Source organism: Polyodon spathula, chromosome 1, assembly GCF_017654505.1.
Source record: "Polyodon spathula isolate WHYD16114869_AA chromosome 1, ASM1765450v1, whole genome shotgun sequence".
Classification (NCBI taxonomy): domain Eukaryota; kingdom Metazoa; phylum Chordata; class Actinopteri; order Acipenseriformes; family Polyodontidae; genus Polyodon; species Polyodon spathula.
The window spans coordinates 12,625,146-12,649,147 of NC_054534.1; the positions used below are offsets into that span (position 1 = coordinate 12,625,146).

The 24,002-nt window shown below is 35.4% G+C and overlaps 1 protein-coding gene across 1 annotated transcript; it reads right to left on the reverse strand.

Annotated features, from left to right (window-relative positions):
* Positions 1-847: 847 nt before the first annotated feature.
* LOC121314302 (interleukin-11 receptor subunit alpha-like) lies at positions 848-22,658 on the reverse strand. Its single transcript, XM_041247411.1, has 10 exons — positions 22,562-22,658; positions 21,248-21,314; positions 20,450-20,616; positions 16,108-16,222; positions 8,988-9,154; positions 7,215-7,378; positions 4,766-4,907; positions 4,100-4,186; positions 1,786-1,888; positions 848-929 (listed from the first exon to the last, which is right to left on the reverse strand). The coding sequence occupies exons 1-10, from the start codon at positions 22,656-22,658 to the stop codon at positions 851-853; spliced, it is 1,188 nt and encodes a 395-aa protein (XP_041103345.1). The 3' UTR covers positions 848-850.
* Positions 22,659-24,002: the final 1,344 nt, after the last annotated feature.

The following is a 24,002-nucleotide window of genomic DNA, read 5'->3' on the forward strand; positions in this document are numbered from 1 at the left end:
TTCCTAAGAATCCATCATGAGAAAGACAAGGGCACACTTCCTTTCCTCTTACAAAAAAGGGCCCTGCTGCGACTGTATCCAGTACGTTTAATGACCTGAACACTAAACACCTTCATGTATATTATAGTAAATTGTATTATATTATATTACTGTGTAAAATTGGAGTTTTATTTTCAAAATTTTTATCTGTGAATTATGTAAATTATGTTTAAATATTTTTATTGCTCAGTATATTTTTTTGCATGAAATATAATTCTATACATCTACAGGAATATATATGTGTTCATTTAATTTGTTAAGTTTACTCTTATAGTATCCGTATTCATGTTTTTTTGTAATTACTCTTATTGAAATCATTGTCATCAATTCATCGTACTTACTGTGTGCTCGTACTGGACTTTACTCATACAAGCAAATATTGTTAATATAAGTTAACTGCTCTTAGTCAAACCTGTTATTGCAAGTAATTAATTACTGTATTCTTTATGTTTTGCTCTTATTTGAATTTATTGAATTTTTGATGTATTGAATTTATTGAACTGATTTTATTGTATTTTAAATGTGATGCTTTACAATGTAATATTTTGTAAAGTGATACTTTGTACTGTGATGATTTGTAACAACTGTAAGTCACCCTGGATAAGGGTGTCTGCTAAGAAATAATATAATAATAATAATAATAATAATAATAATAATAATAATAATAATAATATAATAATAATAATAATAATAATAATAATAACAACATATTCCATATATATTTATGTGTCTTGAGATCCTGCATGTCATTTTTAAGAGAGTATTATCTGAACAGCAACATGATAGAAACAGATCAATGTATACCTACATCCTACACTGGCAGGGATTTCATCTTCATCACTGAGGTAAGTTCTTGTTTTGACGTCTCCTCCTTTCCTTTATGTCTTACCCTTAACAAAATGAAGAGAAAAGCCTTACAAAATCATAACAGCAATTTTCAGTCAGATGTCAAAATGCTATGTGAGAAATTCATATATCAAAAAGCCCATTATGGTATATTTATTTAACTCTATGACTAATAAAGTACTGCTGGTGAAGGGTACACTAATAACTCTAATCAAAGACAGATTGTGACAGAAAAATAACTATTGATTTTGGAAACTACATTTCCAGCTATTTTGGACAGACCATGGAAAATGCTATTTGGAGGCCCTTGACTTCTAAAACAAACCACTGACCAATTTCAAAAGAATGAAGATGTCTTAACTAAATGGTTTCTAAAAGTTTTTTTCTGTCATTATTTATATCTGCTTAAATGAAATCATAAAATGGCCAATAACTGAGCTTTAACTGGAATAACATATAGACTGCCACCACTGTATATCCAGCTGGCTATGTTAAAGCAATTACTTGTAAGGTCTCCCTCCCCTGGTGACCCATAAGAAGAAAATGTATCAGATTACATTGAAGGGATAACTACATTATATGTGGTTTTTATGAAGATATTTCAGCATGATGTACCAGTATTTGAGCTAAAAAGCAGACACCAAAACACCAAGCAACAACAACACTGAAAATACTAAAAAAAAATACCACAGCATTTTTTTTGTATCTTGGTAAATTTTTGGGATGTACAGTGAAAAAATGTAAGTCTGCACTCAAATATGTGCTTGAAGAGATCATGCACACTAGTTTATAGAAGCTTGGTGAAATAGGTGACTTGTTATCTTCTTTTCTCTTACATCTATTATTATCCACAAACTATGGCAAATACCTCACCAAAAAGACAATTACACTATATCTTACCAGATCAAAATGGCAAAAAAAGCCAACAATGCCAGAAAAACCCCTCCTAAGGATCCAAGAGAGACGAGTAGGGACAGCTTCTCATACTGTTCTTCGCTTTCAACTAAACGGACAAAAACACATGCACATTATTAACAAAAGCAAATAAAGGAATCAAACTGGAGGCATCAATCCGCCTCTCTGATCATTTTTTATGCTTTGGTGCCTTTCTAAGTGTTTTTACACACGGACACTGTGGCCGACTACATCCCGCCTCTGAGTTTATTTATTATTTGTGTATCGTTTTGTGTGTTATTATTGGTGTAGGTGTGTGTGTGTGTGTGTGTGTGTGGATAAATTATTGGGTGGCAGGGAGGGAGTTAAAATCACCCTTGCAAAACCCGCCCGTTGGTTACTGTGTGTAGACCTACTGTAACTTGAATGTAAGCTGTGTACAGCTAAAATTACAGGTAACAATGATGATACACTAATAATGAACTAATAATAATTTTACCTTCAAATTCCCTTTTGCGTTAATGTATATAGTGCACATAAGTACAGTATTGTCATCGTCACGATAAAAGCAAACTTTTTTTCTTAATGTTTCTGCTTAACATAAAGGAACTTATGCTAAACTAGGTTTTACATTAGTGATCTACAATAACATCACAATATTAAAATACCTGAACAACTTTTATATTTTCAGTGGGAATCATAAAACCATTTCAATATATGAAATATAGATTTACAGTACAATAAGCCATAATTGACTTATTCAGGTGTTCCTTTATGTATCAGCACACACAGTTTAAGGAAAACAACACATTTGTTTTTATTATGAAGGTACCTCTAATGTATAGCATCCAATAAGTTTAATCACTTTATTATACTGTTTCACAGAATCTGTCTTTTTTTTTTCATTTCTTTGGTTGTATATTTAGAAAAGATTTTGGCCCTACCTGCCCTATTTTAATCTGCACCATAACCGAAACCACAACATCAATTTATTTTGGCCCAGTCACGTTGCAACCTATTAACAGAACTTTAAATAAACACATACAGTACAATCCTGTACATTTAAAAAGGAGAAGTCGGTTTCCCGGGTTCATGTTTGTTGAAACAGTTTGAAAGGATGAAAGGTTTTCATTTTCTACAATCTATACTTTTCAAGGTCTAATATAGGATGTTTCCTTTGGCACCAAGTGTAACTGCTGATAGTGAGCTTCAATCCCACATTTTCTTTCTTTTTTCATTTTTTTTCATTTTTTTTTTCAAATTGCAGCATGATATTTACAACCTGTAGCCAAATCGCATTTAAATTTAGAAGCTTGACCTTTTTACCTAGAGATTTTCACATTAGGTAAGATTTACTTAAAAAAAAGTTTGATTTTTCTAAAAGGGTAAAAACTAAATGTTAACAGTATTCAAAAATATAGCATTATACGTCCCCACATGCTGCTCAACTGTTTAAATAACGTACCTGTAATTTTTTTCACTGTTTACATCCAGACAGCTTTTTACACTTCTAACTTCTGTTTCTAAAGTCTGTTTCAAAGCTCTTTTCAAAATGTCTGCTCTAGTGCACTAGGGTTTGAGATCTGTCCTCTAAATCGGTGGGTTTCAACCCTGGTCCTGGGAGCACCACTGTGTCTGCTAGTTTTCATTCCAAATGAGCTCTCCATTACCTAACTAGACCCTGAATTTAAATGATAATTTGCTTAATTAGACCTTTTTAATTGTTTTCAGCTCTTAAACAGTTGCAGAGTTCAAGTTACTTATAAAATATTATAGCTGACTTGAAATCTGCAACTGTTTAAGAGCTGAAAACAATTAAAAAGGTCTAATTAAGCAAATTATCATTTCAATTCAGGGTCTAGTTGAAAACTACTGCTCTAAATCACTGCAGGAACAGAGATAAAAAAAAAAAAACCAAACAAACAAGAAAACAAAACAAAAAAAAAAAACATAGCAACGTAACGTGCTTTGGCTTTTCTGTTCCTCACCACATCATGGATCGTTGGACAATGTGAGCAATGATTCTTACACTGTCAGTGCACTAGAGCGGAAATTTTTGAAAGAAGACTTTAAAGTTATAAGTAAAAAGTTGTCGGGTGTTAACAATGAAAAGAACAATTACAGGTACATTATTTAAACAGTTGTAGCAACACGTGGGGACGTGTGACGCTATATGTTTCGTAACCCCGCTACTTACTCTTCAAGCTTCACACTTTACATGACGGTTCACTATATTTCTATAACATTACCATTTTTACCAGTCTAGTAAAAACTTTGCATTGGTTTAAGTCCTTAACAGTCATACTGTACTAACGTTTACCTTTCGATTCTGAAGTTGAAGAATGATCTGTATTTTCTGTCTGACTCTGTGTACTGCTTTCAGACTCCTCTGGTTTAGGAGTTGGTTCTAATGTACAAAATACAAATGTGGTTAGTTTATATGCTGGTAGTGTATCATTTTCTTCCAATTGTTTAAAGAAATTTTACAGAACGTTTACCAAATCAAACCAACAAGTTGCTGAAAACGTTTCCTTCTGGTACACTGAACAATAAATGGTTTGCTTGATTACAGGGATGCCTGTTCTCTACATGAATATATTTGATTCATTCAGTACAAAATGATCTGGAAGATTCCACACTTTGAATAGCATCTCTTGTGTTGAGAATATTATTTTGATCACCTGACTAGGGGATTGAATAGCAGTCTGGGGTAACCCTTTTAGGTTAGGATTACGTTTATGTATAGATTTTCCTAGAAGCGTGATTTTCCTGGAGAATTTACCCCTGATGAAGCAACAATGTGAACCTTATATTTACCCCAGATGACAAAACTAATTTTAAAAGAACCAAAGTAGCGATAATTTGTATAAAGTAAATAGACATGTATGGTATCTATATATAAAAAAAAAAAAAAAAAAACTATTCTTACTGGGATTTATTTAAGCTTTCCATACAGTTGGCAGGCACTGTGTACAAAGATGCTTACCAAGCCAAGGAAGAGCTTTGATTTCAGTGCTCCATTTGCTCCAGTTTCCATTATCAAATAAATCCATTGCTCTCACTTGGATTATTTGAAAATGACCAGCTAACACATCTGTTAATTCTGTCGTGAGCTGTGTAGTTTCCACCTGTGTTACATAAATAAAACAGATACTAGTGCACAGATGAATAAACCAACCAGCTCAAAACAACCCTACATGCTTCTGCTCACGAAGAACTTCCCAAACTGAAGTTAATTTGAAAACTAAATAAAAAATAAAATCCAATAATTCTTTCAAGGTAGTATATTGTTGTATTTCTTTATTGTTCTACTAAATCAGCTATTTTAATGTACAGAATGTTAGCTTTTTAAACATATTTCAAACATGTATATAAACCTAAAAGGCTGAGGTTTATTCAAATGAGCGCTGCTGAGACACTGCAGTCTGTGTCTGTGAGATAACTCACTACAACAACAACATGCAGCTATGTTTTGACCAGCAGTGGCATTATTTCAAACACAAGATTTTGAATTCGGATATCCTGACTAAATAAAGCTACCAGGTGGTTTCATGAACAGCAAAATACTTATTTAGTTCATTTCCTTCCACCTATTTATACAAGTTTATTGAAAGACATTGTTTTCAAAGTCTGTTTGTTATGAACAAAACAGTTTTGATAATCACAGACCTGTTTTAGACAGTTATAGGGTTCTTTAATAACAGTCGGGTAAGTTATCAAACCTTAATTATAAACTATTCTTTAAATAATGGTATTCTTGAAAAATTGTAAAACAAATAAAAATAAATAAATAAATAAATAAATAAATAAATAATAATCTTACTGTCTATCCTTTTATATTTTTCTGTGGCATGAAATCAAGATAACACCTTGGTTACAATACTTCCCACTTGATTAGCCACATACAGTAGAGAACCCGAAAAACAAACTTCAAGTTTACAAATACAGTATAAGCGCTTATGTTAGTTTACTAATTCCAACCCACATATATTACTACATTATCTACCACTTTACTAACTGTTTTAGTCATTTATCTACAGTATTTACATATCAAATCAGGATATCAGAAGGGGGACCAACCAATGAAACAAATATTCCATCTATTGGAATAGCTGATGCACTAGCTACAGGTAGTGGACAAAAAAATGGAGACAACAATGTAAAGTCACTTAATAGGGCGTTGGGCACCATGTGCAGCCAGTACGGCCTGTATGCGGCATGGTACAGAGTCTACCAGCCTCTGGAATTCTGCAGGAGGGATGCAGCACCACTCTTCCACAAGAAAGTCAATCAACTCATGCCTGGTTGATGGAGGTGGAAAACGCAGTCTCAGACGTTGTTCCAGAATATCCCACAAATACTCGATTAGGTTCAGATCTGGTGACTGAGAAGGCCATGACATATGGATAACATCAGTTTCATGCTCATCAAACCATTGGGTGACCACACGTGCTCTGTGGATGGGGGCATTGTCATCCTGGAAGGACCCCCCCGACAGGAAAAAAATTCTGCAACATGGGGTGAAGATGATCACTCGGTACCATTAAGTAGCGATTAGCATTGACCTTGCCTTCTGAGGGAATGAGTGTACCAAAACCATGCCATGAAAATGCGCCCCACAACATTAGGGAACCACCAGAACCCTTTACTGTTGGAACCAAGCACTCAGGGCTGTAGAGTTCTTTAGGTTGGCGCCACACGTGCACTCGTCCATTTGTCGAGAACAAGGTGAAGGATGATTCATCTGGCCATATCACATTTCTTCACTGCCTGGAGTATGCGCTTCCACCCACTGTTGCCCTCTGCTGATGATGTCGTTCTCTCGGAGTTCCATGCCGACATTACCATAGACACTGTTACTCGTGAAACATCAGCAAGTTGAGCTGTCTTGGTCACTGAAGCTCCTGCCAAACACGCCCCAACAATCATCCCTCTTTCAAAGTCACTAAGGTCTCCTCTTGCAGCCATGCTAGCCATAATTATAGCCAACCAGGCCTGTTTAGCATTTTTATGCATGAGCCTAAGCATGCTGGGATGTTATCTGCTTAATTAAAGCATGAGCCACACCTGTGTGGAAGCCCTTGCTTTCAGTATACTTGGTGTCCCTCACTTACTCAGGTGTTTCAATTTTTTTGTCCACTACCTGTACATGTAAGGAATGCATTGTGCTTGCTGTGTGGACAAAGCAGTCCCTACGTTACCATCTTGCACAAAGCTGCAAAGTGGAAAGTAAACATAAACAAGAACTACAAACGGAGTATGCAAAGCGACTGAAACATTTTCTTCTATAATGTTCCAGCTGTATTGCTGACAGCAAACTCCTTTTTTTTCTAGTAGCTTCTGTTTTGGCACTTGTCAACAAAGGGCAAACAATTGAAACCTCAGCATTTGTCATCTGACCACAAACCACAGGAAATTGACCTGCTAAAACTCACCACAGACCAGGACCGTGATTCCACAGGCTTGTACTGGACCTGAAACCTCAGGGGGAAAGAGCTCTCTTTGGGCCAGGTGGCCGGATACTCCCAGTGCACTCGCAGTCTTCTTGGGGAACCATGGACAGGCTCTGCTGAGACTCGTTCTGGGGGATCTGGTTTCACTGCAGCACAACAGAACACAATTAGGACAGGAGCACTACGCAAAGCCAAGGCTGCACTACTGACCACAACAAACAGAAGCTTGCCATTTGAACCAGCAGGCAGTCGTTGCTCATAAGCAGATAATAAAAGAGGCAATTAGGGGTGGCTTGCCATATTATAATCTCACTCCTCGAGGAAAGGGAATGTTTTCCACCTAATTTAGCATATAATATGGGACAACTTTCCTCAAGATAACCGAGAGAGCATTTAGTTATAAAAAATGAGGTTATGCTATCTAATAAATCAGAAATGTCTACAAAATTTGTGTTGCAATCCGTCAAAGCCACTGAGAGACACACAGGCTACAAACGCTTAAGTATATGGGATGATCAGTATAAAGAAGGGATTTATACTGCCAGTGCACTAGTAATTAGAGATTATTTTGCATAATTACAGTAGTTTCTGTAGTACATTTAAAATATATATATTGCATTCAATAATGAGCAAATCCAAACACAATGTATATGTTATATATTTGTTTAAAGAAAGTGTAATACATTTTCACACTATAATTAACAAAAGTATGTAATTAGTGCAGCTACAATCCATAGGTTCATGTGTCTTTGTTATTGATAAACAGCAATCCGCTTTCATAATCAGCTTTGATAATGGACAAACACTTCCGGCATTTAAGTATGAAAATTCCTCAGGAAAAAAAAGGATAACTAGCAGACACACTCTCCATTTAAGTACACAAGTACAGTATCTCATTATTATTAAGCTAACATATCGCAAATAATAATCCAAGCGATTCTCATAAACCTTAATGCAAAAATCAATTTGAAAAAATACTTATTTTCTGAGAATCTTGCACAAAGTATAATAACAAATGAATAACAAATCTATAGTAAAATAATAAATATTGATATTACAATCTGCATGAGCCTCATTATTTAACTGAAATGTCAGATAGTGTATGTTTTTGTCTCTGCAAATACAACTGACTTTTGCTTTGCAATTATAAAATACAAGTGTAATAAAGGTGTCACACTGCATGTAATTTGCTCCTGTACAATCATTCTGACAATTTATCCCAGTGTGTGCTGAAAGCATTTTACATCAACATACCAGCATGCAGTCTCACATATGGACATATTGTTAGAAAATGTTTCCAAGGAACTATTACATACTATTCAGAGTGAATAAATACAGTATGTTTCAGGCATAGCTCCTGCATGCTGAAAGTGTAGACATGCTTGTAAACACTGCCTAATTCATGCTTTCCTGAAGTGGTTACATCAGACCGGTATGGAAGTTTTAATTGTAGTTCTAAACTATTTAATTGCTCACATAACTGTAGTGTTGGCATATTAGCAAAATGGTATTTTTCCATTTATGGTTAGGCCAAATTTTATATATATTGTTTTTTTCTGTATAACAACATAAAACACTGTAAAAAAAAAAAAAAAAAAAAAAAAAAACAGATATCGTTTAAAAAAAAAAAAAAAAAAAAAAAGTCTCAGGACTCAATCAAGGATTCTGAATTCTAAGCCTGAAATGAAACGTGTTTGTAAAAAACCTTTAAAAAAAAAATAGTAAACAAGTATTCAATTGAGTTTACCAACTTACCAATATCATGGAACTGTATTCTAGACAAGGTAAATGTGGATCCAAGAGGGTTCACTTCAGTGATGTTAACCACATAAGAAGAGTGCCAATTTCTTGGGTTTTTTATGGTGCACACATTTGTTCTGAAGAAGTCCTGATGACATGTCTCGCTCGCTTTAGAGGCATGCCTGAACAGAACAAAACATTTGTGTTATTATTAATATTAACAACTAAATACATACCCTTTTTTTTGTTTTGTAAAGAGTTTAACATGGGGACAAAAATGGGCATGGCAAACATTTTGAAATGTGTCCACCATTTTGAAACTATAAAAGTAAACATCAAAGCATGAAAAATAAAAGCAAAAGGAATTTTTTCCCATTGTTTTGGGGTATGCTCTGGATGTTTTATTTCTACTTCAAAAGTACTCTTTTATAAAGCATATTCAAAAGTAGATAAGCGACGGTGGGGGGAGACGGAGATCTGCGCAATCCCCTGCGGGTGAGCAAGGATAAGCCATGCATATGCTTACGCTTTGTGGAAGTAGTTGTCAGGATAATATTCTATATCTACGGTTGAAAGTAGGCAGATGCAGAGCCTGCGTCATAGGTTGATGTGCTCCGTAGCATGCACGGCATTCCACTGAGGGGAAACCAGATTTTTTTCATAGCGTGATCGTTTCTGTCCGAAACCTGTTTTTATCTTTCTAAACATTAAAATGGCCTACGATTATGTCGACATAATTAGCGCTGTTTATATTCTTCTTTCAAAAATAGCATAAATGTTACGTTTTCTAAACTTTTTTTTAAAAAAAAGTACAACCGCTGAGATTTCAGACTACATACAACTGCCGCATCCGCGAAATGTGCGGCTCCATTTTAAAACGGCTTCGATATGAAAATTAAAAACAAACAATCGGATACAATTTAATATTTTTATTTATGATCATCATACATGGCATTGTCTTTTATTCTGTGTGTGCTGTGCTGGCTGAAGGTTGAGGGACATTTCCAGCCGGCTTTCGTGTCTATCAAAATGTTTCTCCCGTAGCTCCAGGGCTAGCTGCGAAATTAAGTCCCTCCGAGTGATTGTGCTGACGGTGCACGCCCTGTATAAAACAAAAAACAGGTCTAAAACATAAATAAAAAAAAAAAAAACAGCCACAGCCCCTGCAAGTACCACTTTTGACAGAATACAGCAGTGCCATTTTTACACTTGTACACACTCGAGTAGCACAGTCGTTCGTTCTGCCTGAGGAGTGGAGTGCAAAGGGGCTCGCACGTCTTCAGCTGTTCGTGGTAACTATGTTAGAGGACAGTCAGACGAGAAAAAAGTAGCGTAGTTATATCACACTATTTAAATTCAGTGTGTATATTTTGTGACAACTGCTAATAATAATAATAATAATAATAATAATAATAATAATAATAGCATAATGATGCAGAATTACGTCTTAATGAAAGAAATCACAAAGTCGTGAGCTGTCCTCATACATTATGCAAGAAAGTGTTATACGTGCATGGATTTAAGTTGTATTACTTTATTAGCTGTTACAAAGTGGAGGAATATATATATATATATATATATATATATATATATATATATATATATATATATATATATATATATATATTTGGCCGTTAAGCAAACTGAAAACACAGTAGCGGCCTGATTACAGCCTCATTTTTCCAAGTAGCAACGTAGCGGCCCGTTACGTTCAACAGCGCTGGTGAGAACCCCGTTGTGTTGATTTGGCAGGGAAAGAGTTAATCTCTCCCGCCAACTCCAACTGAAAATGTGGCTGGAGTGAATAATTGAACAATTGATAATTAGGTCGTGGGGGGAGGATGGACTGCTGGTGAGACCGTGAGTAATGTTAATGCCCAGCCTGACAATAAAAATGATTTGTATTTTTGTACTGTCAAAACATTTAGTTTTGGCCCTTGTGACTTTTTCCTTGTTTACGGTTAAATAAGTGTGTAACAGCTCCTTAAACTGCAGCTTCTGTCTCTGGGTCTGCTTCCTGACATTCACCAGCATGGGCTGTGACGCTATCCTTTCACACAACGCAAGCCAGCACTCTTGTTTATGTATTACCAAAAAACCTTTCCAGATTATTATTATTATTATTATTATTATTATTATTATTATTATTATGCACACAGCTGGCATTTGATTTGTAGAGACAGAGATCAAATTAAAAGGTTCTGACATTAACTGTGCCAATTTTCCATTTGGAGTGGAAGAGAGCCACCCACAGCACAATATTATGAGCAAGCTTTGTGTTGCCTGCCTTGGCATGAAAAGCTTTAGAAGTCCAGTTTAGTTTGCTGTTGATATGTATAGTTAATCTTATTGAAAGAGAAAGCTGTCAAATATGTGGTCTCTGCTATCCCACTTTCAGGCATGTATTGCTGATTTACCATTTGTGTAATGAATACCACCAAATGGTTCCATCCCCCTCAGTCAGACAGCATGTGATCATTTTTACAATGATGTTAAGTTGGTGGGCTGTAAACAAGATTTCTACAACAGCAAGTTGAAGGTTATTGGGGATTCAAAACCAGCAGTTACAGTAATACATCAATCCAGGGTTTCCCAGCTAAAGCAGATGTTCAAGAGAAGAAACTGAATAAATTACAAACAGAACGATCTTTGAATTATTAAACACGCTACTCTTCAGCTGAATAGCAGCCAACCCTTGCTGTTCTTTTCTTCTCATATAGCCAAGCGCATATAGCGTCAAACATTATGGACTACTGCCCTGCACACATTGAGAACAGATTATAGAACGTGTTGTGCGGGACTAATTAAACTTGAAATAACTCATATTTCTTGGATTCATATACTAGGACAGCACTGGAAACAAGACCCTTGATTTCTGGTGGACTTCACCCACCCCATATTTGTTACATGAGATTAATTGCCGTGCCCTGGAGTACCCCATGAAAAATCTCCATCTTTGTCGAATTATTTATTCTGAGCACGGGGCACAAGTACGTGCAGCAAAACCATTAAAAACACATTTTAACACTAAGACGTACTGTATGTTTTTAGATATGTTTTAAAATATTTCTTCACTTACCTCAAATAATTTGAAACTCAAAATCAGTAAGTAGGCTATCCCACTGGAGTCGCTTGTCTGCTAACATAATTGAGACTGAAACTTGTACCTTGTTGCTGGCAGTTTCCTCCAAAACCATTATTCAAATACAGTAATAAATCCACACTAAATGAAAATAAACTGCCTGTGTTGCGCTTAGTGGAGCTATGAATACGATGATAAACGCTGTATTAGTGTACCTTTTATGGAATATGATGTTTATATGTGTATGTTGCCAGACATCCTAGGCATACAATTGAAATAATTTTGCCATGCTAATGTTTCTTTTTATTGGAGCCTCTTTGTTTCATTATGCGTAGTGCATTTTGCACTCTTGATGTAAAACAATGACTCACAGCAGAGTTTCATAACGTTAAATCAATGCTTAAACCAGAATGATTTCCGCAACTGCCTGGAAAATGCCTAACAAACTGTCATTGTAGCCGATATATTTCACACTGCACATTTTTACTTGACACACACATTTTCAAATTATTATATGCTTGCTACAGTAATAATTGGCCAAAATTTGAAATATGAAATGAGCAGCTGGTTTAAAACAATACAGCTTACCTATATCACTGCTGTAGTACTTACTTTAGCATTAAGAGTTAAGCATTATGTTTTTTTTTTTTTTTTTTAAGTAACGATAGGCTACTTCTCTAACTGTTTTAAAATTTTTAAAAGACAAATAAAAAAAAAACTGTGACTGAAGGAGATATACTGAATTTACACCTTCACTGGAGAGTTTTAATATTTGTATTCAGCAAATATTCAGCACTACAAACACATAAATTATCTGATCATCACCCTGTTTTGGAAATGCTCCCAAAAGAAATCGTCTAAGTTTTACATAACTGAGTTCCTGCTTATAGTATATTGAAGCAATCCAGTCTTTCAAGGGCAAAATGCCAACTACGGGTTGGAATAAGAGTTGCAACGAGTCACCAAAACTGGTACTTGAGTTGAGTCATTGGGGAGTCAAGACTCGAGTCGAGTCTTTGACATGCCAAGCTCAAGTCAAGTCGAGTCACTAAACTGCTCGAGTTGAGTCACCAATCTGGCTCGAGTCACTTCTAAGTCATTAGTTCTGACCAGTGCTTAATTTGTAAAGAAAGAGGTGCCGGGGCGCAAGCAATGACAACATTACCGTCCTTCAAAATCATTCAAAATCATAACACGTTTATTTGAAAGAGTATTGTATGTACTAGTGTTAGATGCTTACATTCACTTATTCTACATCATATATAAAGTAGTAGTACGTGCAGAAAAATTAATTAGAGGCAAAGCAGGACAAATAAGAAATAAAATAAAAAAAAAAAAGCCTGTACACATGTTTTGTTATGGTTTTGCATTTAAATGGTTTAAAAAACAAACAAATTAAAAGGCATTCAGGGGATTCCAAAAAGACGACATTGATTTAAAAAAATAAATAAATACACACCCGAACACGAACATTGGTTTGATCCACAGTCTGCACTATTATCAGTGATGTGTATGCAACAGAAGCCGCTGGTAGATTACAAAAATGATTAATTAAAAAAACTTAGGCTAGGTAGTTGTTATCTTAGTATGTTTTTATTCTCTAGTAATTACGTTATATGCATTAAAAAATACTATTTTTTTATTGTTTCAGTTTAATACAATATAGCAGGCTGATGTTTCTATTGAAGTAGGCTACAATATATTTTTTTCATTAAAAAAGTTGTGGTTGTTCTTTGTTGAAATTAATGTTCAGCTTTCACATTTTTTATCAAACCAAGCAGTGTAAGAAGTTGCTTGTGTCGTTTATGACGTTTTTCAAATCATAAGCTTATTTATGTATAAAAAACTACAATGTTGTTGCAGCCAGGGGCATCTTACTTAACAGCACTCAAGCTGAAATCGTAAAGTAATTTAAAAGTAGGCTACAAACGTGGCAATGGGCTGTCTCTCTTTAGCGCGGACCCAAGAACCTGCAGCCTTGATACAACTGTGTTGAGAATTTAAAAATAAAGCATTTTATGAGATTTTTAACTAGGAGGTACAAGGAATATTACTCTGCACGCCCACAGGTTCCGGGTCTGTGCCCCAGCACAAATTAAGCACTGGTTTTAACAGTTCAAGATATCTAGATTAGTTTTACAGGAGATTAGCAATCCATATATAAAAATAAATAAATTAACAAATAAAAAATCTGTTAAAAATACAAAATTAGGACACATAATAATGTGGTCATACTTGCCTCACTTCTGTTCACCATTAAAAGTCCACAACTTCTGCTTTGTTTTAGTCTTTCCATTTATGTGAATTTGATTCCTTGATCTATTTATAAGCACATTTGCCACTATATAAAGTCCCCTTTGTATGTGCTCACTTGGGTTGGATGTTTAGTAATGAATGATACAACAGAACAAAGAACATATCAAAATATTCTCTCACATCTCAACACTGACACACTCTTACAGTTTTGTTTAACCAAATGAAAGAAATTTGGAGGCATTTAATTTCATGTTGAGATATTACTTCAAGGTTTTAACACATAGGAGACTAATAGAAAAATAAATAAACTGAGACGAAATTTTATAGAATTCAGTTTTATAAAATTCACAGGTAACAAAGAATATGTACTACATAGCTCTCCTCTTAGAGTAAGCTGAGCTACGGAGTCTTTTTCCATTAAATGTCAACTAGACATTAAGTAACAAATACTGTTTCACAAAAGAACAAAACATAAAAAGGTGTCTGTTGGAGTCCTAATGGCATAACAAAACAACACTGGACTGAAAAAAGTACAAAAACAAATTAATCTTTTAAACTTTCTGTCTGGTCACGTCTTATACTGTAATATACATACATATGAAACTTTAAGTTAAAGGTTTTTTTTTTTACTTATATGTTAAAGTAGAAGATGACTGGAAAGAAAAGAAAAAAAAAACATTTTAGCCTTAAAGTCTTTAACCAAGACTAAACATAAATCTCTAGTTTCACAGACACCGATTAGCACTGACCTTGGACAACCTAATATTAGTTTAGGTAAACTTCCAAATGTTTGTAGTTTTTATTAGTTTGCATTAGCTTCAAAAATGTGTACTGTAAACAATGTTTCATTCAGAATTGGATTTAAAAGGAAAATTCCTTAAGCGATATGGTGTCCATTAATAAATAGATAAAAAAAAAACACACAACCATACATACATTAAATAAAAAGAGAATAGTGAGCACCAAATACTTCTCACTAGGCAAGATTTGACTTATTAGAAACGTTTTCCATATATTCACTACCTTTATTTGTGTGCTAACAAAACCTGAAAAATAACTCCTCATCAGTGCTTTTTCTGCATGTTGCTAAATTTTGGCTTTTTTTTTTTTTTTTTTTTTTTTTTTTTTAAATATCAAATATTGACTACCAACTCATTTTTGAAAAATACCGCTGTTGCATTGTGCCGGAGTTTTTAATGCATTCAGATTCTCATTTTAGCTGTTGAAAAAAAACCTAAAAACCTGCTGGTATAAATTTGGGGCAGTTACCGGTGCTACGTTTTGATTGCAGTTTTTTCATATTGTCGCTTTACAGTGCTGGCAGGATGCAGCCTGCTTGTTTCTCTCCTGGTCAACTGTATAATTATTAAACGTAAACTTCACTACCACTGGTACTTTGTACTGTCCATGTTGTTAGAGAGGGGCTGCATGTACTGAAAATGAAATAAGTTTGTTACTGATTTTATCACAAAGACAATGACTTGAGTCACGTCTTTTGAGCAGGGAGTCGGGTCGAGTCGAGTCTTTGCTTGCAGGGTCTCGAGTCGAGTCATTTGATGGCAATGACTCGAGACGAGTCATGAAAAATTGCGAGTAAAGTCATTACAACTCTGGTTGGAATGAAGTTAAAGTTTTTAAATCCATATTATTCACTCTGGGGTTCATAGGTTCTTTAAAAGTATACCACAAGACAATGATGAAGGAAATTGCTGAAATGTTTGTTTACAGGTCCACTGGCAGGTTGGACAGATAATACGTGGAATTTGAATGTATTCTTTAAAAGAATGAATCTCCCACCTGAAGGTTGTGATGTACTCAGTAGGCAGAAATGTCTTCACATTTTGCTCCCAGGAACAGCAGATGCTGTAGTAATTTGCTGCTATGCAGTGGACTCTCAGTAATGCTGGAGCGTCTGTGTGTTTAAATGAACAACAACAAATGAACACTGCTAAGTTTCCAGGGTTTTCAAATCACCCCAAAATATCCTAAAACAAAATAAAATACCCCAAAATATCCTAAAAACAAAATAAAATACCCCATGTGAAGATAACTTCCTTATATCTCAATGTATTGGCCATTTGCATTCCTAGGTTGCAGTTTACCTTGCTGTTAAAGAGATCTATCTTGGAAATGAAGAGGGTACTTTCCCTCTGAAAAAAAAAAAAAAAAAAAAAAAGGTCTATGGGTTTTTAGAGAACCATAGAATATTACAGTGTACACCGTGTAAAATCACTGCATGCTCTTTATTGTATCATTTAGTAGACCAACATTAGGTTTACGAAACCAGCAAAAGATTACTTTTTATATAAAAAGGCCTGCATATTAGTCCCCTCCATGTTATTTTGTCCTAACATTTTAGCTGCTATACTGCTGTGCTGCATGCTTATCAGTCACACAGACAGAACATGACAGAACATTTAAAAACTTCCATAAATCTCAGACAGATGGGGCCACACTGCATTTTAACTAACAACACGTACAAATTCCTTCTGAGAGGAATAAAAAAAATAAACAACTTAGTTATTGCTAATATTACACCATTAAGATTTTGACACTTTTGGCTCTTTACAAAGGGCCCCTGACCTTTTGGAGCTTTAGGACAGGATAGTATTTCAAGTGGATTTAGTGCTGTGGTAAATAATATACTCCAAAGTATCCAAACTTGGAAGAACTGTTGGAAAGTCCAAATCCAAACCTGGGAAGCAGCTCAAAATCTATGTGCCAAATCGAGCAATTTGTAATAGAAGACATACGAAGCTTGAGAGCATCCATATAACAATAAACCACCAAGTCAGCATAGTTAAATATAGGACTTTCTCTCTTTAATAGTGGTTCAAAGTAGTTTCGAAATTAAACATATTCACTTAACAAAAGGGGCTATTTGCAGTTCCAGGGCAATAGGACAATGCAAACAGGAAAATGAATGCCTGGCTTTGTCCTTGCTGGTTTTAAAAATAGTTTACGGATGTCTGTTTTTCTTGGATGCAACCTTTAACTTGACTTCAAATAACTTAACAGAAAGGTTTTGAAACAGTTTGAAACTTTAAAATGCTGCCAGATATTCTTCTCTCAAATTAACCAGTTCTAAGATGTGATTTAAAAGAAAAACAGGACAGCTTCAAATGCTTTCTTCGTTTATGGTATTATATAAACTAAATTATTCAGTGGGGACATATTCTTTTTTGAAAGTTTAAGCAGCTCATCAATGCTGGGCTGATGTATTGTAGGCTGTAGTATTCATGGAAGGCAGTGCAATTTGGTGTGCACAGTAGGTGCGGCAGCCACCTGTGCATCAGAGATGTTGTCGGATGTGATGTTAGAAACCTGTTGTGGTCATGTAATAGCATCAGTGGCACTACCTGTACTCTTTAAAGGTACCTGTTGTCCTTGTGCTATGCAGCACCTTCCTGTCATGACTACTTTTGTTTCTTCAGGTTAGTGAGTCATCAAAAACATGATTAAAAAAAAAAACTGTGTCTAGTTGAAATGACCGAACAAAAACATGAAAAATCAAATATCTGAGACAAATAATTCTTTATAAAAGTGTACCACAGTAAAAGCTTTGCAAAGTGTAATAAAGCCCAGTGAGAGCATAGTACAAACATAGGTAAGCATGGTAAAGAATAGTGAGGTATGGTAAAGTATATTAATAAACATGGCAAATCAGGATAATATGGTCAATGTATTGCATAATCATGGGGAAAGCATGGCAATACTGCAAAAATGCCACACAAAAATACTGTGGTAAACTTTTAGAAGGGTCATTTGGCTGGAAACTGGATTTTTTGTCTTTACTCTTCACTGATGACCATGTAATAAGAAAAGTACATCTATGTAAAATAACACTGTAAATCCAAGTGCTCAACAATAAACAATCTCTCTACCACCTTTCCCTTCAGGAAACCAAAGACTGTTGGGAACTTCCCTTCCTCTTGCCAACAGACCATGGCATCTAGAAACTTACTGCACAACACTAAATCGGTGACTGTTTAAAGATACAGAAAGTGGCTCAGAACCTATAATATTGTGTGTGTTCTGTGTTGGGGGTGGGTTTTACAGTTAAATACCTTTAAGCAATCCATTTTTTTCTATGCATGTAAAAACATGAAGTATGTTGTCTTATTTTCATAAAAGCTAGTTTCCAAGTTTCCAAGCTAGTTTAGAGCCATTGTAACATGTCTGTTAACTTTACGTGCAGCTGAAGGTATTGTCAATTGTTCAGTTATAACCGCTGCAGAAAATGGGTATCATAGACAAAATATAACGCTGCATGCAAGAAACTGGCCAATAAATGGTGCACTTCATCATGACTATAATGAATTCCTAAACAAAATTAAGAAAGTTGGGGAGGATATACAGGGTGATTAGGAAGTAAGTTTACACAATAATAATAATAATAATAATAATAATAATAATAATAATAAATAATAATAATAATAATAATCAATAATATGTTACATTAATGTGGTAAACTTACTTTCTAATCACCCTGTATATATGCTGTTATTACCTTTGACCAGATATGAAGCTCAGCTGAGCCTTGAATTACTGAACAAAATTACTGATGATAACATAAAACACATTTTCATCCCAGAGGCAGCACTGGGAAATTACAGCCCCTGGACCTAGGCTGAAAAAAATTGGGTTTTGAAATGGCAACAAATGTGGCAATGATAAACCAACAAACCTGGTCCAGCAAAATCCCCTGTAAATTTGACTAATTTACAATAACTGTGGGACTTAGAGACTTTGGGGTCTAGGGTCTAGGCTCATTTGGTCCAGGTATTCATTGACCAGTCTGAGAATGTCATGTTGATAATTCCCTGCTAAAATAGTACATTTTTGATGTTGGCATTAGGTTGATTTGACTATCACTCTATGCTAAGCATGGGGGATTGTTACAGGGGTGGCGCGTTTCATTGGATTAGGATCACATAAGTCAGTAGAGTTAGAAAAGTAGGCAGAGTTCAATAAATAGGATGGGGAAAAAAGGAGTTGCTGTGCAGGATTGACAGTGGATGAGCCTGTACAACTGTGACTGTTGCGCCTTACATCTGTGTAGGTCTGTAACAAAGTGTCCGCCCCTGTGTATATTATCTGTTATGTGTTGCGTGTGGTGTGTTTAAATGTTGGTGTATAGACATTGGTACACGGGATATAAACGGGTCTGTGTAACACGAGTGTTTAAAAATGTATATGTGTATTTAGGCACGAGGATTGCACAGCACTTCACGTGCAAGTAAAATGTAGTAATATGTGAGCACGGGGAATTGCACTTTATTAATTCACGTGCTGGGATTCAAGTGAATAATTAATTGGTAATTGAATCCCAGCACAATAGTATATATAGATGCACGTTGTCACATACTGGGGTTGGGTGTTCGGTGAGCGGAGAACGGGATTGGAGACGGAGGAAATAAGTAAAGTAGTAATATAATAATAACAAAGTATCCGCTCACCGTGTTTGTCAGTGTCTGTCCGTGCACCGTTTTGTTAAGTTTAGTCTGTTTTCGTGTGTCTATTTATTTTGGCGTAGAGTGCCGTGTCCTGTGTTTTTCGTGTTTGTGTAAACCTTTTATTTTGTATTAAACCGGCGCCAACAGGCGTCTTCATCACTTCATTTCATCCGTCCTGTGTTTTGTGTATTGCATTACCTTTCCTGGTTCTGACGCCGCCCACTTCGGCCGTCTCTGTGACAAGGTCAAATAAAGTTTGTTTTACCTTACCAGTGGAACTGAGGGACTACTAGTCTCTATACATCTTCCTGTACCCATCCACACCCGATAGCAACATTATTTACTATTATATTTGATGTAACTTGTGCTAAAGAAGGTCCTTACAGTTTCGTGGCAACTGAATGAGCAGTTCTTGAGATAACTGTAACACTCTAAATCTCTAAAACAAACAAACAAAAAAAATTAAACCTTCAAAAAAGGTTCATAACAGGTCTCCATTGTGTACTATCAGGGATTAATGTCAGATGAGACCCTGCTTTATTCTAAACAACACGATTCCTTTGGATACAACGGGCTTGCACAAACATCACAGGGATTAAACTAGAAACCCTCAGGACGTGGGTAATTCAACTAAGCACCAGCAAAACAAGATGGGGATAGGGGTGCATGTACCAGTGACTTACATCCAAGCCTCAGTGCTGTGGCTGTCAGGAGCTGCCCCTTCTTGTCGTGACAGCTGTAATTGCCTTCCATTGTGGAGTCTGAATTGGTCAGGATGAGATTCCCATTCTGTAAGACTGCAAATGAGGAAGCAACTCGAGTGCCATTCAGTCTCCACTCCACTGCAGAGCTGTCAATTAAAAAAGATTACTCAAATGACAATTAAATCTAAATTTGTATTGGCTTTCCATGTAATCTTAATCATTTACATTGGCAAATAAGTGTTGATTTTGGTTGACTTTCTTTTTGAAGTTATGGTTGATTTCAGTTGATAATAGATTCTGAAAAAGTACAATACTCGCTCAGTAGCCCCATCTAAACCATGACATGGTGAATCCACACCAAAGAAATACCTGATTAACCAAATGCCAAGCCCTGCTCATGCAAATAACAACTAAATGGACCTACAGCATATTTATACATGGGGAGATAAATAACATTTCCTAGAATTGCAATGTAAGAAATTAATCAAGAAAAGGCAGAACATATATTTAAGCCCCTTCCCCTTCTTTTTCTAGAATGCTATACCTTGGATGTATTTTGCTACAGAAATGCATACATTTGTGGTAAAGGAAAATGGTTCAACTTTCAGTCAGCAGATTATTATTATTATTATTATTATTATTATTATTATTATTATTATTATTATTATTAACAAATACTAATTTACAACAAGTTTAGTTTGTTTCTGAAGATACTGCCATTGTCAAATATTTTACATAATACAATACCCTTACCCACATGGAAAAGTATCTACATACCCATTTCTGGAAGCACTGCATAAAAGAGTTACATTTGATCCTATTCTTCCATACTGGACATCTGAAACTTTGCAAGAAAGAGCAGATAGTTAATAGCGCTAACTACAAACCAGGCAAGTCCCTGTGAATAGCATAGTGTACGCCCCTAGAGAGCATAGTTCTGCTTTGCCAGAGATTATGTAGCACTGGGATGGCTAATCTAGTCCCTGACCTTGGCTTAACACAACCACATGGCAAGAGACATCACACTGCATTTTCATGTGCAAATTAACTGATAAGGAAACCGATAACTCAAGGTTAACATTTATTTTTGGGAGTAGTAGGATAAGGACTAAATGTCTTTATCTCTGCTCATGCTCAATCCTCAAACAGACCATTTGCTTTTCTCAATCACTTTCAACTGAAGCAAAGGTTTGCAATTGATACTGTAGTAGCATAGTTTAGTAGTATGGCAGGTGTCAAACAGGCTCAAATGTGGCAGTATTACATGTAGAAAAAATGAGGAGTCACTATTAACAAACACTTTAAAGAACTGGCACAAGAACTATGCTTCATGTTGTTTGTACAGATCAAACTGTATCACCACCTGCAAATAACAATAGACCAGCTTCCATGAAACTGTGTACTTTGAACACTAGAAGTACTAATGGCACTGAAAGAGGTGATAACTTTGTGAATCAACACTGTTACAAAAAACCAAATACCACTCATTACATTATTACATTGCATTACTCGAAAGATCACAGTAGAACTATTAGCAGACTACAGCACCATTAATGGTACTGACCTTCTACATATATGGTAGCATGACACTGCAGTGTATCACTAGAGCTTGTTGGAAGAAGCAGGCTGTTCCCTTGCATCGACAGCCTTTTGCTTACATGCTCACACTGAGCTCACAGTGATTTTCGCATGAATAATCCTGGATTAAAATTAAAAACTCAACTCTGTCTCACAGTTAAATTTGATTGATAACTTCTGACCTTTGAGCAAGTATGTTTCTAAACTAGTTGACAACAAAGATCTGGCTATTCCTGACTTGCTATACAATATCACACATTGCTTTTTCTGTTTGTGAACAGATAAGCAGGCCTGCAAGAATTGTGATATACGGCCTTCTTACACTGACAGTCCTACAAGGGAAAATGGCTTTTCTAGCACACAAAGTACATCAGAGGCTGTTTAGATACTTTTTTTCTTTACAAGCAGAACAAAAAAAAAAAAAGATTCCACACATGATTACAGCTCACATACATAAAAACAGCCACTGTGAAATTTAATTTATCGTGCGCTGTGTGAACAGTGCAGACTTACTTTCATTCGTCCATATTTCTGCCTTGACAGGGATGGAGATTAGGGATGTTATTAGAGTGATGATCACAATGCCTGGACATGATGCAAAACCAGTCATCTGCAGAAAAAAAACATTGTGGCCCTTTAATTACACACACTGACCCTTTAGAACACAGCAACAAGAAATTACTCACTCCTGAAATGAGCTATTACTAAATCTGATACTGTTCTCAGTAGGAAGGGATTGTTCTGGTTACCCTAAGGACACCTTCAGTGAATGTCTGTGATTACTCATCAATACAAAAATCTATTTATAGGCCTTCTATTTTAGAAATTCAAACTGTGGAGTTCAATAAATATATTTGAACTTTGCAAACAGGTTTAAAACCAAATACATATAAAACCATGACACACAGAGCCTGTAGTATATAGCTGCCTCCCCAAGATACTGTCTCATTGTCCTAATCTCTAATTTGTAACTCACGCTGTTTGCATGCAAATGCACAGACCTTCAGCAGGGAGCTCCAGTGTCGACAATCACATTCGTGAGAACCACAATCACAATTTAATTGAAAAAATATTTTTTTTCATGTTTTCGTTTGGTAAATGTTAAATATTTAGTGCTGTTCCAGAGACTGATATTATTATTTGATTTGTTTTGAATGACTCTGAAAAAGTATACTTGTTTCTAATACAGCCATTCTAATACAAGAATCATAGGAAGTTCCACAAAGTAAAAGTAAGCAAGGTTTTAGCTCAGTGTTTCCAGAAACTGAGAAAATAAAGGATAACAAGACAGTGTTAGTCCAACACAGCATTGCACCCCATTGTCATTTGGCACACTGAGATCCCAATACCACCATTTGTAATATAATAAAAGAGCAATTTAAGTGATGACAATGATTTATATATTATATATATATATATATATATATATATATATATATATATATATATATATATATATATACACACACACACACACACACACACACACACACACACACACACACACACACACACACACAGTGGCTCAACACAAAATAATGGCAAAGTGAAAAATACAATCTACAAATTGTTCTAAATTAATTAAATATAAAACAGAAAATAATTGATTACATAAGTATTCACCCCCTTTGCTATAACACACCTAAATAAGCTCTGGTGCAACCAATTGTCTTTAGGAGTCACATAGTTAGTTGAATGGAGTCCACCTGTGTGCAATTAAGGTATTTCACATGATTTCAGGTTAAATACACCTGTCTCTGGGAGGTCCCACATTTGGTTAGTACATTTCCTAACAGAAATTCCATCATGAAGACGAAGGAACATTCAAAGCAAATCCGGAATAAGGTTCTTCAAAAGCACCAAGGGAAAGGATGCAGAGATGATCCATGTAGTTTAATCTAATTCCAAAACATAAACCTGTCTGAAAAGGAACCCTTATTTCTGACTAAACCCT